The sequence below is a fragment of the Bradysia coprophila genome, unplaced genomic scaffold (assembly GCF_014529535.1).
Source record: "Bradysia coprophila strain Holo2 unplaced genomic scaffold, BU_Bcop_v1 contig_324, whole genome shotgun sequence".
Taxonomy (NCBI): Eukaryota; Metazoa; Arthropoda; class Insecta; order Diptera; family Sciaridae; genus Bradysia; species Bradysia coprophila.
In genome coordinates, this window is record NW_023503584.1 from 4,658,613 (window position 1) to 4,672,557 (window position 13,945).

Genomic DNA, 13,945 nt, shown 5'->3' on the forward strand with positions numbered 1-13,945 from the left:
TGACAACAAATGTCAACAGAGTGTCATTAATGAAATTTCAGATATTATGTTTTAGAGAATGTGTGGGCGCTAAATTCAACACAAAATTCGAAATTTAAAATCTATAGTGAAAATTGCCAAATTCAGTGAACGTTCGCAAATTTTTGTTAAGATATTGTTAAATCGTCAACGAAAACAATTAAAGGTAATTACTGCGACATATAGATCCATGGAATTTGTTGCCATATAGTTATATTCGAGAAGTGGCATGGTGGCGCCGCTGATGTTAATAGGCACCCAAAAATGGGCACCCAGACCTGTTTAACAATGGCAGCCTACTCTATGGTTATAACACAAAAAAAACCGTTGTACCACGGCAGAGTAAAATAAACCAGGCAGGAGCGGTTCATTTTCGAAACGTCAAATAAGGGACCTAATACACTGGATGAAAATGAACTCAAATGAACTCAAATGAACACTGACATAAATTCCAAAATGTTGTCCTCTTTGAAATACGCAAAAGTGGTTCCCCATTGAAATTTTAATTTTATCGATTCGTTCATTTAAAGATCTTTGCTGTCTGTAAGTGATACGTGAATCTGTGAATCTGTGTATGTGATGACTCATTACATTATGCATAAAACCTGACCATTATTTGAAAGGTCTCCTATTTTAGACAGCGCCCAAATTTAATTTCAATTCACGTCGTAGGTCCGCCAAAAGTTAAAATATTTTCAATTGACAGTTGGACAAAAGTTGGCACAGTCATGAATTTTCGTTACATGTAGTAAAAGGCAAGGTTCAGAACCTTGGTAAAAGGGCGCATACTAGCATCGCGTGTGCCAGATTCCCCGATGCCCATTTTAGATCGTTCTTCTTTAAGACTTGTTTTGACTTCTCAGTTTTTATCTGTTTTCTATACACAATGGCAAAAAGTACAGCAGCAAAATCACTATAGATCAGTGTCAAATAACGGTTTTTCTCTCAAAATAGTATCATATGAGGTGTCAATTTCACAAAGGTAACCTCAAACAATGACAGGTCCATATTAATGTTTCTAGCATTGTGGTTAGCTTTGTGAAAATGACAGCTCATTTGACATCTCAAACGACATTGACAATGATCTAATAGATCGACTGACGAGACGGTCAAAGCGTATGACTCGCCAGAAGCCGTTATGCAAACTTGACAAGGCACTGCGCAACGTAAAATCAGATCGTAGTGGAGTGCCAGTTCAAAGTACAGAAGTCGAATTGAAAACGAAAATGTTTCAACTGCAAAAGTACCAAGAAATAGTGTTGAACGGAATTAATGAGGACCAAGGTAAATATAGTGAGGAGGTAATGCCATATACAACCGAATCAGATGTGCAGTGGCACGAAAGTTTGCTATAAACGCCATCTCTCCCTGTCTTTAAAATAACAAAATTGCTTAGAAACCTGGGCCATCTGTTTTGTGATAGGCACAACATTTTGGGAAACACAAGTAAATCTTAGTCAACCAATAAAAAAAAAAGATGTCAGTGGCAACGAACTATTGTGATAGACCGCGCGTCTGAATGGCATTACCTACCTCCGCCCATATATTTACCTTGGGGAGGACCAGAAAATGAAGATGCTAAAACGGAAGACGACGGAAGAGGAAATTTATCTCGAAATTAAATCGAATCGGATTAGAAACGATCGTAAACGAAAAATGATTGAATTGACTAAAGACGAGACAAATCTGGAATACGAACACGCAAAAAGAATGCGAGATTTGAAAATGTGACGATGGAAATTGTAGCAATAAAATCGCCATGACAATTTCGTATTTACAAAGTTTCGTTTCATTTGCTCGTAGTACACAAACGATTTGCCTGAATGGAACTGCAGATGGGCAAGAAGAAAAATTACTTAAACAAAGAACTGAATAAAAGATAGTAGATTATCCTGTGTGGTTGAAGATACTAGATCATTGGGGGTCGCGGATGAGAAAAGTCTGGCCGAGGACAGGAACTAGTGGAGGAAGTCAGTAGTCAGCCAAAACCCAAAGCCCGAGGCACTTTTACTCCTCGTGATACGAGGTATCGAGCTACCTCCCTGATATAGTATGCTATTTTAATTTACGAGTGTGGTAAAGACATTTCCCTAGGGAGGGAAATGCCTTATTACCTCCCTAGTAAATTAAAAACATTTTATTGACGGGTAAAGCGAAAATTAGAGACTTAAAAAATTATCAGCAAATTTGTCCAACATTCGAACGATTTTCTTAAACACAGCAGATGTCGTCGGTTACGAATGCTCCCTAATTTATCGATACACCACTTTGAGTTAGCGATCGGCAACATGCCCAACAATGGGATTGATCAACCGATTATTTTAAGTAGCCATCGTCACGACTTTGAAGTGTATCTGGATCATTTTAAAGACTGTAGGTACATCTCTTAATCGCGTAAATTATGTTCAACACGACCACCGTCTGTTGCTGATTTCGATAAGGCTTTATTTTGTTAGAGTTTTGAGTTTAGTGTTTTTCGTTGTCACCGGTCCGGATTGCGAAAAGTTTACAATATTTTGCTGGAGTAAAATTGGAGGAACTAGAACTAACGCGCTGTTATGTGAATTTGGTATTTTTAACGAACCGTTCGGTAATGCACCTAAAAACGACGCGGTACATTTTCAGCAAGTATGGTTTTCAGACACATCGGTGTTTCCGAAGGTTTACCAAAATATCTTTGACAACAATTGTTGATGTATGGGACTCACATGACGCCCAGATTTCGTATGAAAATGGCGTCGATTCTGATATTGTTGTTCAGGTTCGACAAGCGTGTACACGTGGAGCGTTCGATTGTTGTGAATGAACACCAACGGGGTTTTCCATTTCAGTCGACGATTTTATTAAGACGATTTTATAAATTCAAATTAAATCAAATTAGACGAAGAAAATAATAAATTCTGATTGAATTATATAGGCAACAACATAGTCACTGACCATGTGAGTCGGCGTCCTGATTTTTCTTTCTCGTCAGACTACCTTGACCATTTGCAAACCACGAACATTCAATCAGTACAAGTAACAAATTTCAGCAAAAAAAAAAAAATGAAAGAAAATTTACGACTGCATTGAGTTTGCGAAGATCGAATTAATTGTGCTCATGACTTATGCATCTTTCCAGCTTACAAACTCGGTTCCATCTGGCGGCTTCGTGTCCGTTTTCTGTGCACCAACCTCTGCCCAGTTCGTGCTCAAGACCGTTCCGTTCGATTCCTGAAATGATTTATTCATCGCACGACGCACCTCCGGTGAAGCGTCCTTGTAGATTTTTTGGAACAGTTCATTTAACGCCTCGTCACCCTGTTAGCAGTTCGAAATGATTTTAGTACAAAGGACACAGGCACAATATTACCATTAACCTTACCTCAGCTTTTTCTTGTTCGATAGATTTAGCTAGCGAGTCCCAATTCTGTTTGTAAATGTTGACTATTTCCGGTTTTGTTTCGGCTTTTTCTTTTGTTAAATCAGCCCAGCGTTGACCAATCAATTTCATTAGCGTGACCTCTACTTTAACAGATCCGAATTTGAAGAATGATTTTTCAGCATTGATCGACTGGCACAGATGAAACTCCAGCCGAATATCACCATCAGCTTCAATCAGCAAGCGGTCTGGTTCTATTGTTACTTTACAGTTCAGCTCTTCGGCCTTCTTTATCATCACATTTACCACAACCTTTTCCTCCGTTTGGTACCAATCATGTCGCACGGCAGTCGACATTTTTTATTTGTTTTCTTTTCCTTTGCAGTATTTAATCTAATTTAATTTAGGTCGCAGTCGAATGACTTTGCACAAGTAAATTTTATTCCTTTTTCGGTGCTTGTTTATCTATGACTGAGACGCTGTATTTACGTATAGTTGCTGTCACAGATTCTTCTTCTTCTTCTTCACAGCTGATCCGCAAAAATGTTTCGTAAATTCGAGAAAATTCCCAGTTCGTTTGATGATTGTTTTCGTATGTTTCGCATGATTGATGCGATTGATGTCAATCAAAGTGGGTAAGTTTGATGCTGCAAAAATAGCACCACCCCTGGAATTAGTGTGTTTTCCAGGTAAAATAAAGTTTTCAATGTAAAAAACAAGGTTCTTTCAGAACCTTGGGGAAAAAAGCGTAAGATGAATAAAAAGGCTGAGGACCAGTGTGCACTAATGTTGGAGCTTGAAGCATACAAACAATCTTCCATTCAATATTTGTAGGTTTGATTTAAGTCTGGAAAGTGGAATCTCAGCTGATCGGATACATATTTAGAAAGGCTGTGTTAGGGAACGTATAGATGGGTGGACGAGGGGAAAACAACAACGGAAAATTCTGTCCCACCATTCGCATGCGAATGCCTTCGTTCATATTCTCCATTCATTCGCTCATATTTTCCAGCCGTTCGCACCATTCATTTGCTTATATTTTCCTGCATTCGCTCATATTTTCCTCCATTCAACCACATTTTCCCATCATTCGACCACAGTTTCCCGTCATTCGCTCATAATTTGCGCCCGTTCCATCCACTCATTCGCTCATATTTCCCTACATTCGCTCCAATGGCGAATGCAGCCTGTCCCACCATTCGCTCTTGTTGTTTCCCCCTCGTGGGTACTGGGTAGATGATAACTAGTTTTTTATGTTAATATGTCAACTTTTCCAATGCGAGGCCTGTGAAATTAGGACTTTGTTCTGTACCCTCTAAATGTGTGTCATTGGTGAGTTTTCCAGATCTCCATTGTGAACTATACTTCGACAGAATATACTCGATGATTCACATAACCACTAATAATGGCGTCGATTGACCGTATCTCAGAAGGTCGAAAGTTTCAATGAAACTAGAGACTTGAGTTGGATAAAATTTTTGGAAAATTTCGCAAAAAATATGCCATCGATTCTGACTTTTCTGTTAGCATTAAATACTTGGAATAGGAACTGATTAGCGTATACAAACGGAGCGTTCGATTTCGTTAATTAACACCAGGTTTTCCAATTCAGACTTATATTTTACAATTCAAATTAATTTAAAACGAAGAAAATGACAAAACCTGATTGAATTGTAGACGACGAAATGGTCAGCATTTTCATTATTTGGTTTTCGTCAGACTGACCATTTGTGAACCACGAACATTCAAACAGTGCAACAAAATAAATTTCAGCAAAAAAGTTAAAATAAAAAAGCTTCAAAACTCCAAAATGAGAGAAAATTCACGACTGCATTGAGTTTGCGAAAATCAAATTATTGTGCATCTTTCCAGCTAACGAACTCGGTTCCATCTGGAGGGCGCATCTCTGTTTTCTTGGCGCCAACCTCTTCCCAGCCCGTATTCAAGACCGTTCCATTTGATTCGAGAAATGATTTATTCATAGCACGACGCACATCCGGTGAAGCGTTCTGGTAAATTTTTTTGAATCCTTCATTTACCAATCCGCGGTCATCCTGCTAGCAGTTCGAAATGATTTAAGTACAAAGCAAACAATCACAAGATTACCGTTAACCGTACCTCATGTTCTTTTTCGAGGAGTTTAGCGAGGGAGTCCCAATTATGTTTGTAAATGTTGACTACTTTCGGTTTCGCTTCGGCCTTTTCTTTTGTTAAATCAGCCCAGCGTTCACTAATCAATTTTATTAGCGTGACCTCTACTTTAGCAGAGCCAAATTTGTAGGTTGATTTTTCAGCATTGATCGACTGGCACAGATGAAACTCAAGCCGAATATCTCCGTCGGCTTCAATCAGCAAGCGGTCTGGTTCCATTGTTACTTCACAGTTCAGTTCTATGGGCTTCTTTATCATCACAGTGATCACAACCTTCTCGTCCGTTTGGTACCAATCATGTCGCACGGCAGTCGACATTTTCTTTATTTGTGTCCTTTGCAGTATTTAATCTAATTTAGTTTAGGTTGCTGTCGAATGACTTTGCACAAGTAAATCCTATTCCTTTTTCGGAGCTTGTTTAGCTACGACTGAGGCTCTGTGTGTTTCTCGGTCTGTTATTTCTTCATCTTCTTCACAGCCGATGCAGCTGATCCGCGAATGTTTCGTAAATTCTAGAAGACTCCCAGTCCGTTTAATGATTGTTTTCGTATTTGAGAAAAAGTTGAGCAATAAACTCAACTCAATTAAAGTTAGCATTCTACAGCTGAAATTGTTCCACATCGTTCTACATGCTGTCAACAAAAACTAGGAAAATTCAACTTGAAGAAATTTACTTTATATGTTTTGTAGGTTGAAATTGTAATAGACTTTCATGATTGGGGTGAGAGTTCCGAGGACCAGTTAATAATAAATAGCCTACAAGGCAAGTTAAAATAACTGATTTGTAATAAAGTTCTTGAAATACTGATCCAATTATGTATACAAATTTGGCTGCCACCGCCTCCGGGCTCTTTAGCCGATCTTTCAGAACCTTGAGTATGAACAATCTTATACTGAAACCGCTCAAACTAAAATAACAATAGGTTTCTTCTAAGGCCGTTCAAAATGTCAATCGTCATCCACAGAGAAGCCAATACAACCTCACTTTGAAGTTTTAACAAACAAATTTGTTTAAGTTGCGGTTATGTTTGCTTCTGTGGATGACGGTCGGTTGTTTTCGGCCTGTCAAAATTCGTTTTTACCGTACGATGGAAGAAACAAATGAATATGAGCCAACCAGCCAGGTATGGTCTAATGTCACCTCGGAGGAAATAACGATTTAAAAAAAGGATTCTTCGTATTATTTTGACAATGAGTCAAGATAAATCGACAGATTTTGAAGCCATACCTGGTATGTACTAAGGTTCTGGTATGTACATTCATTGCAAAATAGCAGTAATAAGTCTGTTCCAAGTAACTGTAAACACGAACTTTGACAACCCGAACAACGACAATTTCATTCATAGCAACGTCGCACACGTGATATTTCACAAGGTTCTGAAAGAACAGGTTAATACAACTCTGAGTTGATCACGAAGGTGGTGACACACAATTGCGTCAAAGGCTGCGAAGTGTTTATATGTAAAATGGAACTTAACAAAAACAAAATTCTGAATTTTCGAGAAAAATATTTTCTTTAAGTTGATTTCTCACACTATTTGTTTATAAAATTTGGTGTCTTTCAGAACTTTGACATTTCATACAAATCGAGCAACGTCGTCTACGCGATTTACACATTATTGAGGTTATGGTTCTGTGGATGAAATTTGACGATTCATATGGCCTTGGAACCAAAGTTCTGAAAGAACAGGTTAAGACAACCACGAAGGCGGGTGACAACAAAATTTTATAAACAGATAGTGTGAGAAATCAACTTGAAGAATAGTAGGTTACAGTGCACCCTGCGAAAATGATTCATTACATGGGGGAACAATTTTGAGATACAAGCAACTCACAAGTGTGTGTTTAAGCGCCAAGGTTTGAAAACTGTTATTTTGACAAGGGTAGAGTTTGCATATCCGAGCCGAAGGCGAGGTATGTAACTACCCGCGTCAAAATAACAGTTTTCAAACCGAGGCGCTTAAACACACACGCGTGAGTTGCGAGTTTCAAAATTGTTCCACCATGTAATGAATCATTGCAGCAGGGTGCACTGTATTCTATTTTATTGCTTGCCCATGCGAAAATAGATTCTTACATATCAATTTCTATAAATAGCAACAAAAGCTGATTTAAATACAACTATCTCTGTAGACAAAATCAACAAAACAAATAGAAATTTTTTCGGCACTATAAAACCAGTACACAGCCGAAATCGGCTCATACTTCTTCATAAAATATCCCGAAAATATTGGTATTGGTACAGCAGTACCAACCGTACCGAAAGTGATCGAAGTGATCACACCATAGCAGGTGCCATGTTGTCATTGAATTGTTATTCCGTTCCATGATAATACATTCTAAGCAATGATTTTGTTGTTTTTGTTTTTTAGACGAAAAATTTTGCAGTGAAGTGAAATGAATTGTGTCTAAAATTAATCAATGTGTGAAGTGCTTTCGAATTGAAGTGAAAAATACGCAACTAAAAGTGCTCGCTATGTGCGTTCATAACAAACATTGAAATTATTGCTAGAACAAATATGGCTGACGCTTTCAGTTTTGTGATTTTTCTTTTTAAGAATTGAAATTCTTTTGCCACACTGAACTCTCGCCACTGCAAAATAATTGTCCAAAAACACAAAACATCAATAATTATTCCCGTGTTCATGTTAAAAAGCATAAAATATTTCATATGACGCATTCACTTTCATATGGCTGCCCCCCACGAAAACTGATTTTACATGAATGACTCGAGCACCCAGCGAAAATAGAGATTCCCTGACGAAAGTGTCACGCAAATATCCCTCATGTAATCGACCATTTTCGCAGGGGCCAAATTGATATGTAAGAATCAATTTTCGCATGGGGCAAGCAATAAAATATTTTTCTCGAAAATTCAGAATTTTGTTTTTGTTAACGTCCATTTTACATAAAACTTCGCAGCCGTTGACGCAATTGTGTGTCACCGCCTTCGTGATCAACTCAGAGTTGTCTTAACCTGTTCTTTCAGAACCTTGATTGGAACAAATCTATTAAACGAATCATGAAAATTTCGATTCGCGCATAGGACGCACCCTCAAAGAAATTTACAAACAAACGACTCTCAATCAACTTCACTTCAAAACATTTTTTTTAACTTTTCATGTCAAACACCATCAAAACAAAAACACGACCGTCAGTAAAAGATAAATTCAATTTTTTTTTTTAATCTCAAGACAAAAATAATCGATCAAAGGTAGTAGTTTATCATCGATACGCTTAAGTGACCGACATAATTTATAAATTGTTATTTTCATCAAATATATCAAAGAAATGTACCAATATCACTGAGAACAAAGGTGTTTCTTGAAGAATTTTGTGTGTAAATGCGTTGGTGTTGACTTATTGTTGAAATACATTTCATTTACAAAACGACGAACTAACTTCCGTTAGGAACTAATGATTATCAATCGAAGATGAGGGCAATCGAAGGAAAGATCGTAGTACTGGGTGCTCAAGGTAAATGCCACATATTTCGTTTCATTCGTATTTTAGGTGTTGTTGTAACACAAAGGTATAAAGCGGCAGTAAGACTCCATCAAAAATTGTTGCTGTACAACAAACAATGTCAAATCATCATATAGCAACAGATTTGTGTTACCCACATTTGGTTTTTACGATGTAGATAAGAAAATACTAATTTTTATTTGTTTGCTTCACAATCGGTTTTTCGTTATCGTTTTAATTACCGTGTGTTTACAAAACAAGTAGATGGTTATACATTTCTTGAATTGAATTATATAACGGCTTACGTCTTCAAAACCAGTGTTCTCAAAGGACAAACGGTTAAAATACGGAGATATCGTTTTACGAAAAAACGACTTGAATCTTGAATTCAAATTGGTTGATTTCTACATAGGAGATGACATGCTCTTTGTTCAAACTTGCACAGTTGAATGGCTAGATTTTGCGGTCAAATTAGCGGCGGATGACTAACATCAGCTGTTTTTATTATCGCACGACGAACCCCTGAAGAACCAGTTTCTCCAGAAAGTTGTCGAATTTTCAGATAATCAAAAATATTGAACAATTCAACCTAAACGCAGTTTAACTGACGGTAGAAAGATTAAGCTGTCTATTTGTGTGTCACTCTCGTTTTTTTTTTTTTTTTGATATATACACTCAAAATCAGTCTCGAAAAGTTCATGAAAAGTATTTAACTTCAACAATATATGAGTTCCGCGCATTATTATTTGATTAATCAGCATTTGATTGAAGTTTTGTTTATGATGAATCAATCAGCCATGATAAATGGAATATACTAACACCAATTGATGACCGAAATGTTTGTTTATATTGTTGTTATTGTCTATGCTGCTCATTCTGATAAGGTTTTTTTTGCAAGTCTAGAAAGAATTTCGTAGAATTTTCTAGTGCACATATACTTGAGGGAAATTCCAATCAACTTTGTAGGCATATTGGTTATCGCCTAACGGAATGCGGAACTTGCGATCAAATTAATTTCAGTCGGTCTGTATAGTATCAAAATGGCTTTTAGCTTTAAAAATTAGAATGTGTTGAGACGAGCAGGTTGAGGTTACTTTTATTTTCGAAGCCTGTCCGGACCCTAACCAATGTAACCTGGTTGAACCCGATAGTGGTAGACTTACTTAGATAGATAGATTAGAGTTTTTGGGAGAAGTAGGAACAGAGATCAGAGATCCTTTGTTTCCAACTCCCTGATCTTACTATACTTCTATTAGGGAAATTTCCTTGTTTTCTTGATAAGTCGTTACGGAAAACTTACCTACTAATGATGGTAGATCCTCATCTTAAAGTTCATGATACTCGAAGGTGCGAAACCTGAAATTGGTACAGAGCTGACATACGGATATGCACACCAGTATCATGTGCCAAGCCACAAGAACAGATAGACTTCCATCTTATCAAATAACGACTACAGTTATTCAACTGTGAAATTTAAGCTTAACTTGTAAATTTGACTGTCAATCGTGGGCCTATTTTCGTGAATTTACTTTCAAGAATTTTCTAGAGTTTTTACGACACTTCGGGAATTTGAATACTTTCGATTCTCGAAAATAGGCCCAGGTACACATATCACCACAGTTTGCGATTTGTGGATTCCTAACAAAAATATAAATGCGTTCCCTTCTAGCTACTGAAATTGAATCCTCTGTTCGGATCAGTTATTTGACGGCTACTTCTTACTCTTACAGGTGTTGGCAAGACAAGTCTGATCGAACGATACATATCAAAACTATCCTCAAAAGACGTTGCACCGACGATTGGGGCATCATTTCACATTGTGAAACTAGTGATAGACGAAATAAAAGTAAAATTGCAAGTGTGGGACACGGCTGGCCAGGAACGTTTCAGGTAAGGTCACTAAAAAATCTGATGAGAAAGACTTTGAATTAAAACATTTTAAATAAATTTAGAGCAATGGCACCAATGTATTATCGGAATGCAAATGCAGCACTGCTTATATTTGACATAGCAAACTACAACACATTCGTTGACGTTAAGATGTGGGTGATGGAGCTCCAAAAGTACAGATGTTCATTGATTCATTTACAAGTTATGGGAATTGATGGCAATTTATCTTTACAGAAACGTTCAAGAACCAATGGTACTGACCCTAATCGGCAACAAAACCGATTTGAGCGATGAACGTACTGTATCACGGGATGAAGCATACTTATTCGCAGTGTCTATCAACGGCAATTACTTAGAGACTTCAACAGTAACCGAACAAGGCATTGAACAAGTGTTTATGACTACGGCTTTGGGTCTGTTAAGACTGGCAGAAAATAGAACATACGGCACATCGATAAAGCGGTACGAGTCTGTGGAGTCCGTTTCAACATATTGTAGCTCGTTAGGTAAGTGCGAAAAATGGTTGTCGTTGAATTTCATTGAACCAATGAAAATATTCCAGATTTCTTGGAGAGTCCACACAATAATTCCAATGCTGTTCACCTGGGAATAGCTGTCGATGCTAGCGTCGAAGCAACTGGCGGTATCGGCCGATTGGAAACACCATCCTGGAGCATCGATCACATAGCGCATGGCTATGAACACAAGTCTGGTTGGTGTTGTTATTAAACCATTGATCTCAATTAATGCACACTATGCGAACGCCTAATTCGACTCGTCTGCAAGTTGCGTGTTGTGTTCAAATTAATTTATTGCTAGCTCTCGTATTTTTTGTATAGTTTTTGCGATTTTTATGTTTTAAGAGAAACAGAGACCAAATGATGATGGTGGTGATGTAACGAATATTATGTCAATTAACTGTAACGCGGAGTGGTGCTTATCGAAAGCATGTCATTGATATTAAAGTTTAAGACGATGTTGTAACTGTTTAAAAATTACATTTTAATGTGCTTTGAATAGCGCTGATTAAAGAACAAAATTTATTATTCTAAAGCTGAAGCTGAAAATTGTCTTTACATTTTACAGTCAGATATGCACAAATTCCGTAGGTCACTCTACACAGCGAGAACTAAAGTTGATAAATGAACGCCGAAAATTTTTTCTCGTGCAACGCGAATTTATCGTAGAGATATTTAACTGATTTTCACATACATTCAACGTTTGGTGTTACTAACAACTAGGTCCCACCTGTTGGTGGGTCAGATCCCTTGACTGTCTGAACCTGAACTTCTTAATAGATGTTGTATTGGTAATGATTTATTGGTTGATTAAGAAGAACTACTAGAACGGTCTAAATCTCTCATTAATAATTTAATTCTGTTTTGTTTTACTGAAAATCTTTGTAAAGTCTTGAGACGTTATAAAACGATACTAATTTTTGATTCACAACTTCATTTTCTGTTACTGGCCTGGTTTTATGCTCATATTAGACCGTTATTGTCTATAAAATGATGAATGCCTTCAATAAAAATTAAACTCGTGTGAATTGCGGCCCTCGCTTCGCTCTGGTTCGCTTTTGTTAACAAGACAAAATAAAATAACAAGAAAGACTTATTGAAATAGATCAAAAAATTCGTTTAGCAACAGCAGCTACATCGTTAGACCAATATAATGTATCTTGAAACCTAACCTCAGGAATTCTGTGCTTTATCAAACGTTTTTCTTTAAATCAGTTCAGAACACTGTAAGTGAGGTTAACAAAGAGCAGAAAAGGCTTTTTCTGAGAACTACTTCCAGATGGTTGAACCAATACAACCCATTTTCGAACTTGACCTGAGGATTTCAATACTTCGTCAAATAAAAAAAAGTTTTTGAAAATCGGCTGAACTTTGCTCCAGTTATCGTGTTAACAAAGAGCAGAAAAGGCTTTTTCTGAGAACTACTCCCAGATGGTTGAACCGATGCCACCCATTTTCGAACTTGATCTGAGGATTTCAACACTTCGTCGAATAAAAAAGAGTTTTTGAAAATAGGTTGAGAATTGCTCAAGTAATCGTGTTAACAAAGGGCACAAAAATTTTAACATTTAACGTTTTTTCATCACATTTTTAATCATAATGAACGTGTTATGTACGGTGTATTTGTTTTTGTAAAACCCATGACTTACAGTCAAGGGAATTATAGCAGCCAGAAAGTCGCATGGTGATTAAAAATGTATCCCACAATTCTATAATCTCACCTAATGATGGAGGACGGTAAATTGATATGAGGGATTTTTTTGAAAGTGGACCAGGCTCCGTCGGAGCTATTTTTTTGCGACGGTTTGTTCATATGCCCAGATAGCCCTTGGTCCCAATAGTCCAAAACCGCAGTCGTTTAATTTTCATGTTTGCGTCTTGGCTGGTGGTGAAGGTGCAAAAGTCGAAAAAGGGTGTTTTTTATACGTGATTTACTGCCGCTGCAGACGATGGACACACATGTGTGGCGGCTCGTTTGATAGGTACTGTCCAGGAGACCCGGGGCAAGGACAGATATCAAATGTGTACTCAAGCACTATTCAAAAATAACAAAAAGTATGTATCAGTCAAAGGCGGGAAATTTTGATGAGCTTTATTAGGTGATATTTTGTACCTGGTGACTGTTGTTGTACAGATCAGTGGTTGCCCTGATAGAGGCTTAACCCAGCTCTACAATTATACCTCAATTGCCATAGAAGTGAAAGGTTTCAGGTTACTTTTTTGGGTATAAAGCAAATGTCTTCCTACACTCGAAAGCAAAATATTGATTTTAGAAAAATACACGAACTATGCTGTTTTTGATGTCTGCATCCAATGATCTAACCATAAACATTCTCCAGGTGCGAGATATCACCTTTTGAAGTTCATCAAAATTTACGGCCTTTGACTGACACAATATTTTTGTTATTTTCAAACAATGGCACAGAACATGTAAGATATCTATGCTTGCCCCGGTTCTCCTGGACAGTACCTATCCAACGAGCCGCCACACATGTGCGTCCATTGTCTGTAGCGGCAGTAAATCACGTATAAAAACACCCTT

At 37.4% G+C, this 13,945-nt stretch overlaps 3 protein-coding genes and 1 long non-coding RNA gene across 5 annotated transcripts; 1 reads left to right on the plus strand and 3 right to left on the minus strand.

The window, feature by feature from the left end:
• Positions 1 to 306: 306 nt before the first annotated feature.
• Positions 307 to 12,615, minus strand: LOC119079627. The gene is made up of 4 exons (XR_005088198.1): positions 12,117 to 12,615; positions 9,512 to 9,517; positions 1,881 to 1,886; positions 307 to 317 (listed from the first exon to the last, which is right to left on the minus strand). It is a non-coding gene; the product is annotated as an uncharacterized LOC119079627 (long non-coding RNA).
• On the minus strand, positions 2,866 to 6,010 carry LOC119079625 (protein SGT1 homolog). 2 transcript variants are annotated; one of them, XM_037187623.1, is made up of 3 exons: positions 5,498 to 6,010; positions 5,200 to 5,433; positions 2,866 to 3,073 (listed from the first exon to the last, which is right to left on the minus strand). In XM_037187623.1, exons 1-2 carry the CDS (start codon positions 5,846 to 5,848, stop codon positions 5,233 to 5,235), a joined length of 552 nt encoding a protein of 183 aa, XP_037043518.1. In that variant the 5' UTR covers positions 5,849 to 6,010; the 3' UTR covers positions 2,866 to 3,073; positions 5,200 to 5,232. The 2 variants fall into 2 exon arrangements, with proteins under 2 accessions (XP_037043518.1, XP_037043517.1); XM_037187622.1 differs by having other exon boundaries at positions 2,880 to 3,063; positions 5,191 to 5,436; positions 5,498 to 5,969.
• On the minus strand, positions 2,981 to 3,913 carry LOC119079626 (protein SGT1 homolog). The gene is made up of 2 exons (XM_037187624.1): positions 3,383 to 3,913; positions 2,981 to 3,318 (listed from the first exon to the last, which is right to left on the minus strand). Exons 1-2 carry the CDS (start codon positions 3,734 to 3,736, stop codon positions 3,124 to 3,126), a joined length of 549 nt encoding a protein of 182 aa, XP_037043519.1. The 5' UTR covers positions 3,737 to 3,913; the 3' UTR covers positions 2,981 to 3,123.
• Positions 8,624 to 11,952, plus strand: LOC119079624 (ras-related protein RABF2b). Its single transcript, XM_037187621.1, has 5 exons — positions 8,624 to 9,007; positions 10,726 to 10,885; positions 10,948 to 11,058; positions 11,120 to 11,391; positions 11,448 to 11,952. Exons 1-5 carry the CDS (start codon positions 8,965 to 8,967, stop codon positions 11,612 to 11,614), a joined length of 753 nt encoding a protein of 250 aa, XP_037043516.1. The 5' UTR covers positions 8,624 to 8,964; the 3' UTR covers positions 11,615 to 11,952.
• Positions 12,616 to 13,945: the final 1,330 nt, after the last annotated feature.

What these genes read in the sequence shown, in the direction of transcription:
- LOC119079626 (XM_037187624.1), bottom strand. Translation starts at nt 3,736, where the DNA reads ATGTCGACTGCCGTGCGACATGATTGGTACCAAACGGAGGAAAAGGTT. An exon ending in TCGAACAAGAAAAAGCTGAG is followed by an intron (nt 3,319 to 3,382) that starts GTAAGGTTAATG and finishes AACTGCTAACAG; the next exon opens with GGTGACGAGGCGTTAAATGA.
- LOC119079625 (XM_037187622.1), bottom strand. Translation starts at nt 5,848, where the DNA reads ATGTCGACTGCCGTGCGACATGATTGGTACCAAACGGACGAGAAGGTT. An exon ending in TCCTCGAAAAAGAACATGAG is followed by an intron (nt 5,437 to 5,497) that starts GTACGGTTAACG and finishes TCGAACTGCTAG; the next exon opens with CAGGATGACCGCGGATTGGT.
- LOC119079624 (XM_037187621.1), top strand. Translation starts at nt 8,965, where the DNA reads ATGAGGGCAATCGAAGGAAAGATCGTAGTACTGGGTGCTCAAG. An exon ending in CGTAGTACTGGGTGCTCAAG is followed by an intron (nt 9,008 to 10,725) that starts GTAAATGCCACA and finishes TTACTCTTACAG; the next exon opens with GTGTTGGCAAGACAAGTCTG. An exon ending in AACATATTGTAGCTCGTTAG is followed by an intron (nt 11,392 to 11,447) that starts GTAAGTGCGAAA and finishes AAAATATTCCAG; the next exon opens with ATTTCTTGGAGAGTCCACAC.